Consider the following 18,173-nt stretch of genomic DNA (forward strand, 5'->3'; position numbering starts at 1 on the left):
ACTGACCGTTTTCGCTCAGAATCGTTTTTCTTATACAATGATATTATATCATTGAATTCAAATTTAACACCATCCATTACAGTGACCCACTTGTAACCTACTGTACAGCAGAGCGACATCCACTTATCCACCTTTTTTTTGATAAAGGTGGACAAACTTATGGATAATTTTGTATTACATTTTCAAATCTTAGATTGAAAAATAAAAATTTTTATGAATTCTCAACTCAAAATAATTTGCTATTTTTCGTGATTTTCCCGTATTTTGTCAAAATTTGAACTTTAAATGCTTATAAATAAAAACTGTGACTAAGGATTTTTAATATTTTTTAAATGTAATTTTAACAATATATTAGGAGCTTTGTATTAAATTGTCAAGCTTTTTTACCGAACAAATAAGGATATATTGACAATTATTGAAAAAAGACTAATAAAATTAGAAACCTGAAAATGTCCCTGAACAGTTCAAAACAAATCAAAATATTTTGGAAATTTAATCGTATATAGAAAATTCAAATATTTGACTAACCTAGCCTAAACCAGTGAAAAATTCATGTATATACGTTCATTTATATTAAAGTTACACCATAAACCAAAATCGATTTTGTCAAAAACCGATTTTACGTAAAAATTCCCGTATTTCCTTAATTTTTATGTTGTTTTTCCCGGCGCTTTTGAAAACTAGAAAATTTGACCTCCCGAATGCACCAACTAGATTCACTTTCTCATCAAACAAAATACTGTTGAAAAAAATATCGAATCAGTTTTAACGCCCCAAACCGTGATTACAGACACAAAAATAAAAAAATAAAATACCACACATCATTGTAAAATCAATACAATCATCGCTCCGCTCAGAATCTAAAATTATAAATTCCCTGATTTTGGTATGCTGATTTCAGAATATTCCTAAAAACTACATCACCAAGTATTAATTGTATTATAAAACCACTTAATATCTAATTAACTTTTAAATAAGTCAAATTTTCCCAAAAATGTATAAGCAATCTGTCATTTTCCCTGTATTTAACGCTGGCCACATTTGCTACAATGTCTAAAATTACCAATAATTGCTTTAATGTCAACAGTAAGTAAAATATTTGAGTTACTTGGGTAAAAACAACTTCGATATATTTTAAAACAGGCCTTGCAAAGGTTATAATAACGTTATATTTGACAAAAAAAAAACGATTGAAATTTGTAGGTAAACGTAATTATAACGGATAGCGATAATTGAATACTGCAAAACAAAAGATAACGATTAACAAAATATACCTATTATATATCATTAAACAAAACATAACGATAAACGTAATTTATAGAATAGCATTAAATAAAAAATAACGCAAAACGAAATAATTTAAAAACCATTTATTTTAAAGTCCATTGGTTTCGTAGAAATATTTATTTCATTATATTCCGTATCCAGGCCATTACCTACCCGCATTAGTTACTATCCCCCAGCACAAGCTTTCCTTATATAAATCCTATGGTATTTTAAATCAATCTTTTTTGTATTATTTATGTTGTTGTTGCAATAAAGTTCATAATTATTATTATTATTATGTTTCTGACTAGTTTTTTGTATATAACTAACTAATGTAATGTTACGCTAGCAATTACTTTAAAAATATTTAGCAGTATAATATAATATATAAAAATCGATCGAACAAAGTGGGAAAATTGAAAAAAATCTGCTCAAAATGTACACGTTGCACGAGTTTACTGCATGGGATAAAACGCAACGTCATCCTATAGTAATTTACGCGGATTTCGAAGCAATTCTAAAGAAAAGTGATGAGAAAATTGGAGAAAAAACAACAGCTTTTCAAGAACACGAGCCCATGAGCTATGGGTTTATGGTTAAAGCAAATGAAGAAATACCAGTGGAACTGCTTGAAAAATTCGGAATTCCGACATCGCCTGTAATTTACCGTGGAAATGAAAATAATAAAGACGTGGCGAGACATTTTATAGATAGTATTGTGAATATAGGTCAAAAAATTGAAAAACTACTCAAAACAAACACCCCTATAATTTTCACTATTGAACAGCGGAGAACACATGAAACATGTAATACTTGTAATTTATGCAAAACCAAATTTTCTCATGAAAATCATAAAGTGGCTGATCATTGTCATTTATCAGGGAAATTTAGACAGTCATTATGCAATACGTGTAATCTTAAACTTCAAACACCTAACTTCGTACCAGTATTTTTTCATAATTTATCAAATTATGATGCACATTTTATTGTCACTCGTCTCGGGTATGATACAAACTCTATCTCGGTAATACCAAACAGCGAAGAAAAATTTATTACGTTTTCAAAATACATTAGCAACTTCTTCACATTAAGATTTATCGACACACTAAGATTTATGGCCTCCAGTTTATCAACACTTTCAAAAAATTTAATTACACCAGGATTTGAAAAGTTTAGAGACAGTGCAAAACATTTTTCTACACAAGATTTACCACTAGTTACTCGTAAGGGGGTATACCCGTATGACTACACAGATGAATGGGATAAGCTTGAAGAAACCAGTTTACCGGCGAAAAAATATTTTTACAGTACATTGGACGAATCACATATAAAACATGAGGATTTTGAGCATGCAAATACAGTTTGGAATCATTTCAACTGTCAAACACTCGGGGAATACTCTGATCTTTATTTAAAAATCGACGTGCTGCTGCTGACTGATGTGTTTGAAAATTTCCGAGATCTCTGTATAAGAACTTACCATCTGGACCCATCATTTTACTACACAGCACCGGGATTTAGTTTTGACTGTATGCTGAAATACACGGGTCAACAACTTGAACTGATTTCGGATTATGATATTTTGTTAATGTTCGAGAAAGGTGAGGTCAGGTTATTTATTAAAAAAATAAAAAATAATGTGATAAAATATCTGTTTTTATTATAGGAATTCGTGGCGGCTTGACCCAGGCGAGCATGAGATATGCAAAGGCGAATAATGAAAAGACACCAGATTATGATCCAACACAACCAAAATCATGGCTTGTTTATCAGGATTGTGAGTATAATGTTATATTTAATTTAATATTAAATTTATTATATTACTTAAATTGCAGGTAACAACTTGTACGGTTACGCAATGTCACAATTCATGCCATACGGAGGATTTAAGTGGGTTGAGCCGAAACTAGAGGGTCTAAATGATTTAAACGATAGATCACCAATCGGGCGGATGTATGAGGTCGATATATCATATCCAAAAGAACTTCACGACAAGCATAATGATCTGCCATTCCTACCGAAAAATAGTATTCCACCTGGTTCAAAAGTTAAAAAACTTATGGCGACTTTAGAATCGAAGAAAAACTATGTGATTCATTATCGGAACCTGCAGCAGGCTATAGCCAACGGACTCGTTGTGGAAAAAGTAGCATATTTATTTTATTTATTTTATTTATTGCATATTTTGTTTTATTGTAGGTTCACAGAGTTGTGCAGTTTAATCAGTCGGACTGGCTTAAAAAATACATAGAATTAAACACTGAGATGCGGAAAAAAGCGAGGAACGACTTTGAAAAGGATTTCTTCAAACTCTTAAACAATGCCGTTTTTGGAAAAACCATGGAATCTTTAAGGAAACGTTTTAAAATGGAGCTTGTTTGTAGTGAAAAACGTTTGCAAAAACTTATAAATCTTACTACATTCAAACACTGTACTACGTATGACGAAACCCTCAACGCTGTCTCATTAGAAAACAAAATTATCATGTTTAACAAGCCAATATATATAGGTAAATATATATATATATATATATACAACTAATTTACTATTATCAAACATATTTTAATATTTTTTTAATTTTCACCAGGTTTTGCAGTGTTGGAAATTTCCAAGACCGTCATGTATGATTATCATTATAACGTTATGCAGGCTCATTATAGGGATAAAATTGAGCTCATGTATACTGATACAGGTAAATGTTTTCAAACTATACTAATTTTCATATATTAATTTATATTGTAATTTTAGATTCACTGGTATACTATATTCAAACCGATGATTTTTACAAAGACCTGGAGAATAATTCCAATTTACTCGATCGAATGGATACATCAGACTTACCACAAGATCATCCATGTTACATTGCTGAGCGAAAGAAAATCCCTGGTTTGTTTTCCGATGAAACAAATTCAGAGGTTATGACGCATTTTTGTGGGCTCAGAGCAAAGTCTTATTCATATAAGATCAATGGCAAGGAGAAGATCAGGGCGAAAGGAATCCGCGGGCATGTAGTCAGAAACCATATGAATTTCAACGATCATTATCGCTGTCTGTTTGGTGATACAACTTTGGATGTGATGACGGAGAATGTCTCTATCCGGTCGTTCAATCATCGATTGAAGACTATTAAATCAACCAAATTAACTTATAATAGTTTCGATGACAAGAGGGTTATACTTGAGGATCAAATACATACCTTGGCTCACGGTCACTACTCTATAGAGTGAGTTAGAAATAATTGTATATTTTAATTTATTGTACTTTAAATATTTCTGAATTGTATAGGGACACCAGAACACTAGAGCAAGCAGAAGCCGAATTAATACAACTTCCGGAAGCCGAGATAGACAGATAGTTTTTTTTTTTTTATTTATTATAGATGATTTGTTTTTATATTGTAAAATATCACTGTAGATATTATTATTATTTTTTTTTATTTTGTAAAATATCTCTGTAGATATTATGTGGATATTATATTTATTATTATTATTATTATTGAATTGATTCTAGTTAGGATAGGATAGGATAGTATAGGATAGGATAGGATAGTATAGTATAAAGAAATAACTCATTGATATAAAAAAAAATAAATAAATATGATATTTATTTTTACAAATTATTTACAAACCATTTTCTTAGGCTAAATACTTTATAAAATGAACATTGTTTAGGATTGAAATCCATATGAAAAATACAGCATGGTAAAGTTTCTTCATCACATATTTGGTCTAGTGGAGGGCACCCCATGTCGTCAATATTGATGATCCCGATGTGAGGAATATACTCTAAAAGAAGTTGTTTTTTCTGATCGCCTTTAACGTATATGAAACTGAACTTTAGTGAATTCAGTACTCTACCTAGTTCTTCATACTCAACATCCCCATATTCCAAAGATAGTTTGTGATAATTACGCTCCAACCACTTGTTAGTTTTCCGACTCTTGTTATCCTGTATTGATTTTGAATTTTTAAAAATCCAATGTTGAGTGGCCCATGTTTCTACATCTACTATAGACATTTCTTTTATCATGTATTTATTATCCCTCCCGAGAATGCAATGGAAATCAATGATGGCAGTAGACATAATTATTATTTGGACGACAGTACTTCAGGAATTTGTTTCAACTTGTCTGTATTTTCTTTGATATTTTGTAACAATGCTTTGATTTTTATAAGGTGCTCTTGTATATCATCACACGTTAATTGAAGTGTTTCAACTTGTTCTTCTTGTGTTTGAATAGACTTATGATTTTCCTCGAGTAAATTTCCAAATTTATCTAGTCTTATACAATATGATTTGATGGTTTGTTCGAGATTTGTTACAAATTTTCTCGTTTCACCAGCCTGTGAACATCCGAACACGTTCATACCTAGAGCTCGACTGATGCTATTTTCTAATGTCACTCGTATTTATCCAACTATTGTGCGTATTATCAAACCCTAGCCATTTTACGAACATCTGTTTTCCCTTCCTACGGATAATTTTCTCGACTAAATAATCGTTTGGGAGATTGGTCTTTTGAATTTCTTCAGAGTAGAAACAACCTAAAATCGGGTTTCCTGTATAATCTTGTAGTTGATAAGTAGTGGGGGATGTCTTGTTTATTTTGGTTATTTTAAATATTTCTGTGGACCAGCTCGGTAGATAACCTTTTGTAAATACCCCTTTATATATACTGATACGGACGTTATCACCAATGTTAAATTTAATTTTTCCATTAAGAATCGGACGTTGCTTTAATTTTACCGAAGAAGGATTGTTATCAGCCTGTCTGGGTGTCATAGATATTGTTCTGTGTTTTGAATTATTATATTCATTAATCATAGATTGTAAAATAGAAACCCATTCATGTGTTCCTCGTGCAGTGAACTCCCTATACATTTTTTCTTTAATTGATCTGTTAAGACGTTCAACGATACAGGCCTTCGTTGTACTATACGTAGAATATTTATGTATATTGTGTTTCTTCATCAACGCATCGAATGTCGCATTGTAAAATTCTTTACCGTTATCGACCTGTAATAGTTTTGGCGAGCGCTTGAGTAGTATTTTTGACATTGCATTTGAAACTTCTTTAGCCGTTTTCGACTTTAAAGGTATAGCGAAAGAGTATTTCGTGTAACAATCTATGATAGTTAGAAAATATTTATAGCCTTTATTCTTTTTAGAATAAGGTATCATTTCCACCAAGTCTGCCTGCCATAGATCGTTTTTACCATACACATTAACTCTTCGCCTTGTATAATTTTTTCTTGCTGGTTTGTGTAGTTCGTTTGCTATATCGCGTTTAGACATTTGGAATTCGTTTTATTAAACCCGTTTCATACAATTCTTCGTAAATTGAAAGTATTTCATTGGAAAGCCCTGTATTACCGGCAGCTTGTGAGGCTAAAAGAAGTCGTAACCTATCAACCAACTCGTTTGGATCATTCCAATATACTAAATTATGCGCTTGTAATTTCACACCCGAACCCGAGGTGAATAGCTTGCTAATAATTTGCTCATACTTTGTACCACCCTTCCTAATTTTTGTCCCGTCCTGTGTTAAATGTGCCGAAGTATGAATCAGTATTTCTTTATACGTATTTAAGTCATTAGCGGAGTATTGCATTGGATATCTGGAGCACAATAACTCGCTAAGCCCCTGTGTCAGTGGATAAGAGTTTTCTCTCACAACTATTGCACCGTTTTTAAATTGTATTACTTCTGTACCTAATTTGATAATGCCATTAGAATATTTTTTTGGGCCATATACTTTATCTTTTTCTTGGTCTTCTAATTTACGAAAATTTGTAAACCGGTTGTCGGATGCGTTGGAAACCATATCATTATCGACTTTGGAAGTCTGTAATTTGTTCAGAGGTTCGATTATTGGCTGAAGTGTTTGTGATACAAAAGATTGAATATCAGCTTTTCCATGTTTTAATGCAATATACTTACGTTTAATATTTTCTTTAGCTTTAATCAATTCTCCGAGTACCTCACCTTTAGACGACATATTTGTGAATGAAGTGTCTTATAAAAAAACAATAGTTTATATAACAACGAATGTATCAAATCCGTGACGATAGCGACCATTGTCACGTTCACTGTCTTTGTTTATGACAATAAATTCAAATCCTCCTTTACACCAACATGAAGTACAAAAGTTTTTAAACTCGGGATATGACACATCACCAGAGCAATGTTCGTTGTAAACATGCTTTAGGTTTGTCTCGTCTTGTTTAAATAAAACAATAAAATTTGCGTTATCACGTAAAAGTTGTTTAGGTACTTTTGAATAACTCTGAGCCAAATAGAAAACATCTACTAAATTATGGCGGCCTCTGGAAAAGTAAGTCCTTGCAATCTTCTGGTTTTCAGTAATAATATCATCGAAAATAAACACAGAGTTTGGTAAAGCTTTTTCAGGTTCGATAACTTGCTCGTTTTCGTAGAACGTGAATAATTGTATTCCATTAATACCTGATAAAATATCACTCAATAATTTATACTTTGGTTGATCCAATGTTTTTGAATATATGTATACGTTGTGAAATCGTATACCATTTATATGTGTTAATAATGTGAATATTAAATTAGTTTTCCCACAGCCTGAAGGGCCCATGATAAGCGCTCTAATCGTATTAGGTAGAAGCACACCATGTCTTTGTTTTTTATACGAAGTAGGTGGGTCCACGTTTTCAACTGTGAGTTGTATATCTTGTTTAATGAATTTCATTTTTTAAATAAATATCCCTGTAACACTAAGAGCGTAATCAGTACACGATGTCACTCGCTCGAAGAAAGACCAAGAATAAAGGTGCTGGTCTTATAAACACGCTTATAAATAAATTACCATTAGAGCTTCACGTACCTGGTGAGAGTAAATACACGTATATTAACGTGGTAATAGTAATAATAAAAATAATATTTCTTTATAGGTTATCAATATTGTGGACCTGGCACAAATTTGAAAAAACGATTAGCTCGCGGAGATAAAGGGGTAAATCCTTTAGACACTGCGTGTAGAGAACACGATATTGCATACGATCTTAGTAACTCTATCACAGATCGCAACGAGGCCGATTATATATTAGAGCAACGAGCCTGGGATAGGTTCAAGTCTAAAGATTCGAGTTTAAAAGAAAAGGCTGTAGCTTGGGGCGTGACTACCGCCATGAAAGTGAAACGTAAAATCGGGGCTGGATGTGGGTTTAAAGCAGCCATCAGAGCAGCTAAAAACGTAATAAAGAAAAATATCGGTGAAAAAAACCTGATGAAATTAAGTAAAAAGTGTATAACCGTCGCACGAAAAACATTCAAAAATAAAAAGACTAAAGTTCCAAGGGTTATATCAATACCAAAAAAGGGTGGAGTGTTGCCGTTAATCCCGATTTTCGCCGGTTTATCAGCACTAGGAGCACTGAGTGGCGGTGTTGCCAACGTTGTCAAGGTTGCGAATGAATTTAAAAGAAATACGCAATCTCATTTGGGCGGCGGATTATACATCGCGCCGTATAAAGGTAACTCGTATAAAATCGGATCAAGTCTATATCTTGCACCATATAAAAGTGGAGGGGATTTGAAAACGAAAAAAACTAGAAAAACTAAAAAAAATAAAAAAAACTAATAACTACGTTACCCAGAAGAGCGCTGTACGATTTCGAACTTATAAAATTTGCACGTTTGAATAAAATACCTCATTTCATCGGCGTGTTTACTCGAGATAGGTTACCCGTACGTCGTAAACGAGTAGAATCAGCGATTGTTAACTTGGATACGGAAAACGGTACAGGTACTCACTGGGTAGCGTATAGAAAAATCGGAAATCAAGTTGAATATTATGACAGTTTTGGAAATTTACCACCTCCATTAGAAGTACAACGATATTTTCATGGATGTGACATAAATTTCAATTACAGCAGAGAGCAGAAATATAATACTACAAACTGTGGACACTTGTGTTTAAAATTTTTATCATGTATACGATAACGTTAAACGGGAACTCGAGTGAATTGTCATGCGACATTTTTCCACCGCTAGAAGTAGAAAGCACAGCACAAATATGTCTTTTGAGTCTACAGACAAATAATTCGATACCGAACATTGAACCCGGTTGCAATACTATCGGTTTCCGTAATATGATTGGACAAAGAGAGGAAGTTATTATACCCACAGGCTCGTATGAGTTTGAAAATTTAGAGACTGTTATAAAAAAAAATATGCCCGATTATATCGACTGGTTTGAATTAAAAGCAGACAATACCACATTAAAGTGTATAGTCTCGTGTAGTCATGACGTAGACTTATCAGTTGAGAATAGTATAGCGAAGTTATTGGGTTTTAGAAATTATTTATACACTTCTGGTATTAATCATGAATCTGAAAGTACAGTTAAGATAATGAAAATCAATAGTATAAAAGTAGAGTGCAACTTGATTACTGGTTCATTCTGTGATGGAGCACCGAGCCAGATCATACATGAACTTTATCCAACTGTCCCACCAGGTTATAAAATCATCGAAGTACCTAGACATCTAGTTTTTTATGCTCTCAATACGACTTCAATATCTAGAGTATACATCGTGTTAAAAGATCAGAACGATTGTCTAATAAATCTGCGCGGTGAACCAATTACGATTCGATTACAAATAACGAGTGGAAATGGCATTAAAGTTTAATATAAAAAGATCTACAATCAAAAAACCAGTTAGTTTACCGACTGTCGTGAAGAAGTCAACATCTAGACCGAAAAAAGGCGAGATCAAGCTCACGAAAAATAATTTAAATTTTCTACGTTCGTTGCAAGTATAAAAATAATTATGGACGACTCGTATTTAGACGTTGGGGTCGATTATGTCGATGAGTGTAAAATAACACAAAAGCATTATCATTCGTTCACTCCATACTCAAACATGTCTTTATCGAATAATGATGAAATTAGGATAAGTGTTTTAAATATGGATGCATACACTCTACCATGCGAAAGCTATATTTATATAGAGGGGAGAGTAAATAAACCGTCCGATGCAGTGGGAGATGTACGTTTTTCAAATAATGGATTGGCATTTTTATTCTCCGAAATGCGCTATGAAATAAACGGAATAGAAATTCAAAAATTAAAAACACCTGGAGTTGCATCTTGCTTGAAAGCATATTGTTCGTATACTCCAAACGATTTGAATACGTTGGAGAACGCTGCTTGGGACTCGGCGATGGATGGTGAAGATAATAAAAACTTTATGAGCAACAATGTATTTACCGGGTGTATCCCTCTAAAACATTTATTCGGATTTTGTGAAGACTATAAAAAAATATTACTTAATTGTAATCAACAGCTGATTTTAAATCGCGCATCTACCGACCTGGATGCGATACACGTTGTTGGCGAGGGCGCAACCGAAGCAGTCTCAAAAAATAGAAAAATTACAATTGAACTTACTAGGGTGGTGTGGAAAATGCCTATTATCAGAGTTAGTGATAAAGAAAAATTAAGGTTGATAAAAGTGGTAGATTCGTGTAAAACACTATCATGTGCGTTCAGAACCTGGGATCTCTGCGAATATCCTATTCTCCCTAGAAATACCTCACATTCGTGGACGGTAAAGTCCAGCAACTTGTTAGAAAAACCGAGGTTTGTGTTATTCGGATTACAAACAGATCGAAAAAAAAATATTGAAATAGACGCTGGACGCTTTGATCACTGTCAACTAAAAAATCTTAAGGTTCACTTAAATTCTGAAGTGTATCCATATGAAGACTTTCGTGCTGATTTTAAAAATAATACAACTAGTATACTGTATAAGGCCTATGCAGACTTTCAAAAATCATATTATGAGAAAGAGTATAGTGAACCTTTATTGTCAAAACATATTTTTCAAAACTATTCACCAATCATCGTTGTTGATTTATCGTGTCAAAACGATAATGTGAAGTCGTCAACCGTAGACCTACGTATTGAATTTGAAACTGATACCGTTATTCCGGAAAAAACTACAGCGTATTGCTTAATATTACATGACCAGATTATAAATTATAGCCCGTTTAGTGGCGAAGTTAGAAAATTGTAAAAATGTATATAATTTTTTTTTTTTCCTCTTATGTAAAATATTGTAACCTTATGCTAAATATATATATATATATATATTGTAACCTTATCATTATTAATAAATAAAAAAAACTTGTTTTTAAATATCACGCTTGTTTTTATTTTACACAATAAGAAAAATAATAATACAGAAAAATTAATTATATTGTGGTCCAAATGGCCCATCGTTTTCCGAACGTCCTTCCTGAATGTTTTCGAGGTGGCTCTCTTGTGCTGGATTTCCCTGTAATTTTTTTTTTAATTAAAATATGTTATGTCGGATTTAAAAATGATTATTACCTGCGGATATGAACTGAAGTACGATTGTGGTGAAAAAGCTATGGAACACTCGTCATTGTATCCCTGTAAATAAAAAATATTTTATTAACATAACATAATATAAGCTAAAAGGAAAATTGCTAGTACCTCATATTTTTTTATTTTCTCCATCCATTTTTGAACGATCGAATCAGTTGCATATAATTTTAGTTGATTTGTGAAAATGTAGTCGTTCTCGCCAATAACATGTATTGAAAGATAATTATTATCGATGTTCCTCACATGAGTTCTCATATCAGTCTTAGAATTTTCTAACGCTACGTTTGATTTTAAGAATGAAGCGATTAGATCAATTTGATGTATTACAATCGGTTTAATTATAATATATTTTCTATTGATAATCTCAAAAATGGTGTATTCTAAATCTTGTAAGGTCAAAAGATCCGTTCGATTTAACAGAACACGACATCCGTCTTGAATTTTTGATTCTAAAACAAGTGTGTTCTCCGAGTGATATGTCATACTAGACATTGAAATTACGTCGTTATCCAAAAATAAATTTCGTTTGTATTTTTCTGGACGATCGAGTATGAATGATAGAATGTTCCCCATAAGTCTGAATATACTTTGTAGAAAATCGATAGGAATATTTACATACCGCGAAGATGTTATAATATGAATCACGGTTTTGAATTCATCGGTAGGATCTATCCCAATGTTTAAAAATTTACGAGCTGTGAAGTCGATGGTTAGATTACTGCAATCGATGAGCTTGGGTGGTGGTGACGGTGGAGTATATTTAAAAGTTTTCTTGTAAATATCTGCCATATTTTCGATTGGACCAGCCATTTTAATTTTAAACACTGAAAAATAATTATGATTTAAACGTTGAATACGAGACGAGCACACGGGCGGAGTAGACACTCGGAGCGATGTAGACACTTGGAATGATGAAGAGCGACTGATTTTATGAAGTGTAACTGTGTTCTTAGACGATTATATTAAATATTAATTGGTGGGGGGACATCGAATAGTCCCTACAGAGTTATCGTGGTAATGCATGCAGCTACAGGTCTGTTAACGCTGATGATGTTTACAAAGGAATGTGCCTTTATGTGTGTGTGTGTGTATTATATTTCTGTATGCTATGCAGGAAGCTACATGTTCGTTAAAGTTGTTTACGTTTACAAACGGTAAACATTTTTGTAATAATTCTCGAATGCCATGCGTGCGAAAACATTTAAAGATTATGCTAACGTCAATGTGATAACTGATAACATAGATATGATAACGCGGTGGCGGGCTCGCGGCGGCCCTTTGTAAGGTGTAGCGTTGGTGGTGTTGGTGGTGGTGGTGGTGGGGGGAAATTATAGAATGTTTATTGTTAGAAATATCAGTGGAATATTATATGTAAACTATATTATAATATATGTATGTATGTGTGTTTGTACGTAAGTGCGTATGTAGGTATTTATAGATGTGATAACTGAAAACATAGGTATGATAACGCGGTGGCGGGCTCGCGCGCGTTCGCGGCGGCCCTTTGTAAGGTATAGTGGCTGTGGTGGTGGTGGGGGAAATTATACATCTCGTACGTATGTGAACGATTGTCGTAAACACCAGTTAAATGAGATAGAATATACCTTGTAATCATAAGCGAGTAAGTTGCGCAGTGGTGTGGTGGTCGTATGGGAAACAACCTGTTCGAGTTCGAATCCCGGTTCGGCAAAAAAATTTTTAAATTATTTTCCGCGGTTAATTGATAGGGTAGAGTGGCGGGGGGAATATCGTACAAGTGCGTGATTGGTGGTGGGGGTATATGATGAGCGGGGTAGCGGGGGGGGGATGTCGTGTACGTATGTGATATGGGTTGAGCAGAGGTGTATAGATGTATATGGGTTGAGCAACGGGCTTCGCGGGATGTGCCATCAGGTATAGGGATGTGCTAGCAGGATGCGGTTCCAGAACTCTCTTTTTTATCCTACTCGCGCAATATACATCTGGTGATAATTCTTGTTTATTAATTAATATATTTTTATTATTCATTGCTTTATTTGCAATATCTATTTCAACTACTGTTTTCGAACGTGGTTTTAAAATAAAGCACACACTATTTTCGTTTTCTACTTTATTTTCATTTATTGTTATCGTATTGTTAGCATAATCTATAACTGCATGATTATCCATTAAAAACTTATGTCCTAATATGCCTTCTCCTTCTATTGGAAATGTTTTGTTTACTACATAAAATTCTGTTTCGAATGCTTTTTTATCTATTATTAAATCTATTTTTGCTTTACCTATTGTTGAGACTATTTTTTCATTAATACCTTTTAAATAAATCTTGTCTTTCTCATTAATTTCTGTATCCCCATTTTGTGCATTAATTTTAATGATATTTAATTCAGCCCCCGTGTCTACTAATAATTTAATTTGTTCTTTATTAAAACTAGGGGATTTTAAAGTAATATGATTTTCTATTAATTTAGTTGTGATGTGAAAACATCGTCTTGTGGCGATTGCATTATCTCTTGGAAAAGCCTGATGCCCACTGAAACTTGCCCTTTGGAATTTTTTGAATTATTTTTCTCGTTTTTCTGTTTTGTAAAACAGTTCGAAATTTCATGCCCTATTTTGTTACAATAACTACAATGCAAATTCTGAACACCCGTATTGCTCCTACTCAGTGGCGTATTTACGGGGGGGGGGGGGTTCCCGGGTCTCGACCCCCCCCAGAAAAAAATTTAAAAAGTCATTAATAACTTGGTACGTAGGTACCGAGAAAGAGAATATTAATTTTACATTATAGGTTTTTACTTTGGTTTAACTTTTGGTTATTTTTGTCGCGTCGTCGCCGTCCGACAACGACAATTACGACGAAAACGAGTCCGACGACGATAACGACGTAACATAATAATATATGATTATATTAGTAGGTACGCCGACTGTTATTGACATTATAGCACGGTATAGAACTATAGAAGATAACCGTGATTATAGTAGGCATTCTGCTTAATTCGCTACATGAACACGGAAACACTTAACAAGACAGTAAGGACGTAAGGTAATTGCTAATTTATAATTTCAAATTTAATTTACAACTATTATTGTTTGATGTAACGTGTAAAATAAAAATATTAAAATGATAATATTATTATGTATACACTAGGTACCTATACATAATATTAATGTATTTTATATATTATTCTAAATAGATCACAATTATGACTTCTAAAAAGAAACCCAATATTCAGTCTTTTTTCAAACCTCAAAAAGTTGACAATATACAAAATAACACAGATTATCAGTAGTTTCAGCATCAGACACTGATATCCCTACGTCGTCCACGTCCCATATAAATAGACACGATATTTTCAATTACGTCAAAAGAGTATTGACTCAAAATGAAATACATGATATACTAAATGCAATTTGGATTCCCGATGTAAATTATAATTTTCCTGTGAAAATATTTTGGTCCCATCGAAGATATTATAATTCTTTCAAATAAATATATTGAAGATTTGCAGAATGAAGGATCTCAAAATCAAATTATTGAAGCAGAATACAAATTATGGCAGAGAAAACTCATGCAAACAACAGAGAAACCATATAATGCTCTAGAGGCTATGGCTATGTGTAACCAGTCAATTTATCCAAACATATTTAAACTTCTTCAAATCTTAGTCACGCTACCTGTTTCCTCTGCCACAAATGAAAGAACATTTTCAAATTTAAAAAGAATAAAAACGTATCTAAGGAATTCCATGTCAGAGGTAAATTATTATAAACTTAAAAAAATATTCTTGTTATTTACAAATTACAATTAAACACTTTGTTTATTTTTTTGTTTTTAGGGAAGATTGAACGGTTTAGCGATGTTATCAATAAATAAAAACTACTTAATAGAACCGGAAGAAGTTATTGAAGAACTAGCCAGACAAAAAAGACGTTTACCTTTTTTATTATAAAAAACTATTAATTTGTATTAATAAATCATAATAGTAGTGAAATATACATAATATAATATAAATAATATAGTTATTACATCATAACTCGTATGTGTTTTTTTTATATTATAAACTTATAGGTGCTTACTCTAATATTTAGACCCCCCCCACAAAAAATTTGAAAATACGCCACTGCTCCTACTACTATTACCGCTTCCAGAATTACGCGCACCATTATCACGATTATTATGTGTATTTGCTCGATCGTTTCCGCCTGATCGACCGTTCGTTTGCCAGCACTCTCTTGCGAAATGATTTGATTTCCCACACGTGTAACAACCAGTGTTACTTCTATTTTGATTATTACTATAATTATTTCGCTGATTATTATTATCGTTATAATTTTGTCTATAATTGTTACTATATCCGCCGCGATTATTAGAATTACTGTATCCGGTACGATTACTGTATCCGTTACGATTATTATTATCAAAATTACTGTATCCGTTACGATTATTATTATAAAAATTACTGTATCCTCCACGATTAACATTTTTATTGAATTTATTGTATCCGTTACTATAACCATTTCGATTATTAAAATTATTATTCCTACCGTTTTGATTCATATGCCCGTTATAACTGCGGTAAAATGTATTATTTTTACCATTATTATTCTGTTGTTTTGTATTATCCGCATTTACATCCTGATTCTCGTTTTTACCAAAATTTTGGCTTTCCGTATTATTCTGCAAATTGTCTTTATTCATCCTAGAATTATATTCGATTTCTTCGTCAAGAGCCATTTGTATACACTCCTCCAGAGACTTAGGACTTCTTGCTTTCAATACTATAATATATAAGTGATTTGGTAACCCCGTCATAAATATAATCATAGCCTGTTTTTTTGTTTGGTTTTTTACTACAGTTTCCTCAGCTTTGTTCAAACCTACGGTACTGGCTGCACATAATTTGTAATATAATTCCTCGATTCTATTCGCCAATTTCGCTACGCTTTCCCCTTCTGCCATACGTGCCGTATTTAAACCTATTGATAAAGCCCTTTCCGAAATTTTATGCTCGAACGCCCCTTGTAAAATTGATTTTATTGCTTCCCAAGAATCTAACGTGCGATACTTAGTTACTTCCAAAGCATTTCCCGTTAATTTAGAAGTTATAATTATTAACAATAGTTCTGTCGTATATTGCAGACAGTCGTCAAAATAATATTATTTTATATATATGTAATATAGGTGGGAATATTTCAAATTGTAAATTATTGACATAGGTCAGGCCAGCGAAGCAATATGTGCTGAGGCGACAATAATATTTTCTATATAACACCGCCGTACGCGCAGACACGGCCCCCGTGGTCGCTGAGTGATTCGGCGAGGACGTGATTCGAGCTACGACGTGCGTATGAAACGCCGATCGTAGTACGGGCTAGGCGATCTGAATTTGCTAAGTGTTTTATTTATGTTTGTTTTAAATACAATAAAAGTGTTTCCGACCTGAAAACCCGAGTTAAACATTATTTTAGTCATTCTTACGTTCTTACCTTTTATAGAAACAGCGCCGGGATATACGTACTATGTGTCAATGAAGTTTTATTAAACTGAATAGTGCCAAGGTATATGTAATCTTTGAGTCATTCCAACTAGATAGGAACGAACTAAGAATTGACAAGCGCCTACCATCGTACCTCAACGAGTTAACAGTGCCATTCTAATTAACTTTAGAGAGTGTCATTAACTAGAGAATACGAGGGTAAGGCGATAGTTGGTTTACCGCGTATTGTCTAATACGGGTGATACCACAGTTGTTTGTCTATCTCTGTAATATCGTTGAGTGCTATCTCGCATGTATTTATAAATTCTGCTACGTCTTTTTTACCCGTGCAAATTGGAATCATAGAAACTGCTTTATCTAAATCCATCTTATGTTTTACGTTCGCTACTATTTTCCTAGTTATTTGTTCTAATTGAACGTGTTTTACGCCTGGATCAGATCTAGAACCCGATCTACCCGATCATTTTTGTTTTACACTTTTCTGTGGGGTAAGGACCTTACCTAACTCTTCTGTATGACTTAAGGTCCTAAAATAATTTTTTCTAGTAACGTTGTCTATACATTCAGAATTTCCTGAAACAGTTCAAAACAAATTGAAATATTTTGAAATGTTTATCATGTATGGAAAATAATAAAATAAACATAATATGGTGTACATTTCAAGTATCTACTGGGAATAACAACAAAATAAAGAAATCGTTGGATGAATTTTTTTTAAATGTAGACATTTAGAATACAGTATTGTGGCGTTCTATGCTAAATGTTTTTCAAACATTAAATATTACGTGTTACTATATTAATCTAAACTAGTCTTGTCGAATCGGTAATCATATCATAACATATTATGGGAGAAATGGCGAAGATAATTTGTGTGAAACAGGTCACGTCCGTGGGGAGTACCTATAGGCTATAATAATGCGTTCGTTATCGCTGGTACATGTTACCGATCGGCGATCACGACGTATATTGCCCTGTACATCCGTGTTGGGTCCCAACCCCAAGTCCTGGATATACTACTAGTGGAATTTTAAAATACTTTG

The 18,173-nt window shown here is 33.1% G+C and overlaps 3 protein-coding genes and 1 long non-coding RNA gene across 6 annotated transcripts; 3 read left to right on the forward strand and 1 right to left on the reverse strand.

The window, feature by feature from the left end:
- The first annotated feature begins 1,668 nt into the window (after positions 1-1,668).
- LOC132939107 (uncharacterized) lies at positions 1,669-4,660 on the forward strand. Its single transcript, XM_061006128.1, has 7 exons — positions 1,669-2,867; positions 2,933-3,043; positions 3,102-3,412; positions 3,466-3,775; positions 3,854-3,958; positions 4,015-4,489; positions 4,552-4,660. Exons 1-7 carry the CDS (start codon positions 1,703-1,705, stop codon positions 4,619-4,621), a joined length of 2,547 nt encoding a protein of 848 aa, XP_060862111.1. The 5' UTR covers positions 1,669-1,702; the 3' UTR covers positions 4,622-4,660.
- Positions 4,661-10,070: 5,410 nt separating this feature from the next.
- LOC132938886 (uncharacterized) lies at positions 10,071-11,318 on the forward strand. Its single transcript, XM_061005877.1, has one exon. The coding sequence runs from the start codon at positions 10,071-10,073 to the stop codon at positions 11,316-11,318; it is 1,248 nt and encodes a 415-aa protein (XP_060861860.1).
- A 126-nt stretch (positions 11,319-11,444) lies between these two features.
- On the reverse strand, positions 11,445-11,830 carry LOC132938381 (uncharacterized). Its single transcript, XR_009663907.1, has 3 exons — positions 11,762-11,830; positions 11,636-11,698; positions 11,445-11,579 (listed from the first exon to the last, which is right to left on the reverse strand). It is a non-coding gene; the product is annotated as an uncharacterized LOC132938381 (long non-coding RNA).
- A 2,534-nt stretch (positions 11,831-14,364) lies between these two features.
- LOC132939836 (52 kDa repressor of the inhibitor of the protein kinase-like) lies at positions 14,365-15,642 on the forward strand. Of its 3 annotated transcripts, none has more exons than XR_009664015.1 (3): positions 14,365-14,673; positions 14,830-15,390; positions 15,472-15,642. XR_009664015.1 is itself a non-coding variant. In XM_061007233.1 (2 exons), exons 1-2 carry the CDS (start codon positions 15,205-15,207, stop codon positions 15,583-15,585), a joined length of 300 nt encoding a protein of 99 aa, XP_060863216.1. In that variant the 5' UTR covers positions 14,690-15,204; the 3' UTR covers positions 15,586-15,642. The 3 variants fall into 3 exon arrangements, 1 of the variants encoding a protein (XP_060863216.1); XR_009664014.1 differs by having other exon boundaries at positions 14,366-14,678; XM_061007233.1 differs by lacking the exon at positions 14,365-14,673 and having other exon boundaries at positions 14,690-15,390.
- Positions 15,643-18,173: the final 2,531 nt, after the last annotated feature.

The sequence above is a fragment of the Metopolophium dirhodum genome, chromosome 2 (assembly GCF_019925205.1).
Source record: "Metopolophium dirhodum isolate CAU chromosome 2, ASM1992520v1, whole genome shotgun sequence".
Taxonomy (NCBI): Eukaryota; Metazoa; Arthropoda; class Insecta; order Hemiptera; family Aphididae; genus Metopolophium; species Metopolophium dirhodum.

Bases quoted from the DNA above. Each gene is read 5' to 3' on its own strand.
- LOC132939107 (XM_061006128.1), top strand. From the start codon at position 1,703: ATGTACACGTTGCACGAGTTTACTGCATGGGATAAAACGCAACGTCAT. The intron at 3,044-3,101 runs GTGAGTATAATG...CTTAAATTGCAG, and splicing joins ATGGCTTGTTTATCAGGATT to GTAACAACTTGTACGGTTAC. The intron at 3,959-4,014 runs GTAAATGTTTTC...TTGTAATTTTAG, and splicing joins GCTCATGTATACTGATACAG to ATTCACTGGTATACTATATT.
- LOC132938886 (XM_061005877.1), top strand. From the start codon at position 10,071: ATGGACGACTCGTATTTAGACGTTGGGGTCGATTATGTCGATGAGTGT.
- LOC132939836 (XM_061007233.1), top strand. From the start codon at position 15,205: ATGCAAACAACAGAGAAACCATATAATGCTCTAGAGGCTATGGCTATG. The intron at 15,391-15,471 runs GTAAATTATTAT...TTTTGTTTTTAG, and splicing joins TAAGGAATTCCATGTCAGAG to GGAAGATTGAACGGTTTAGC.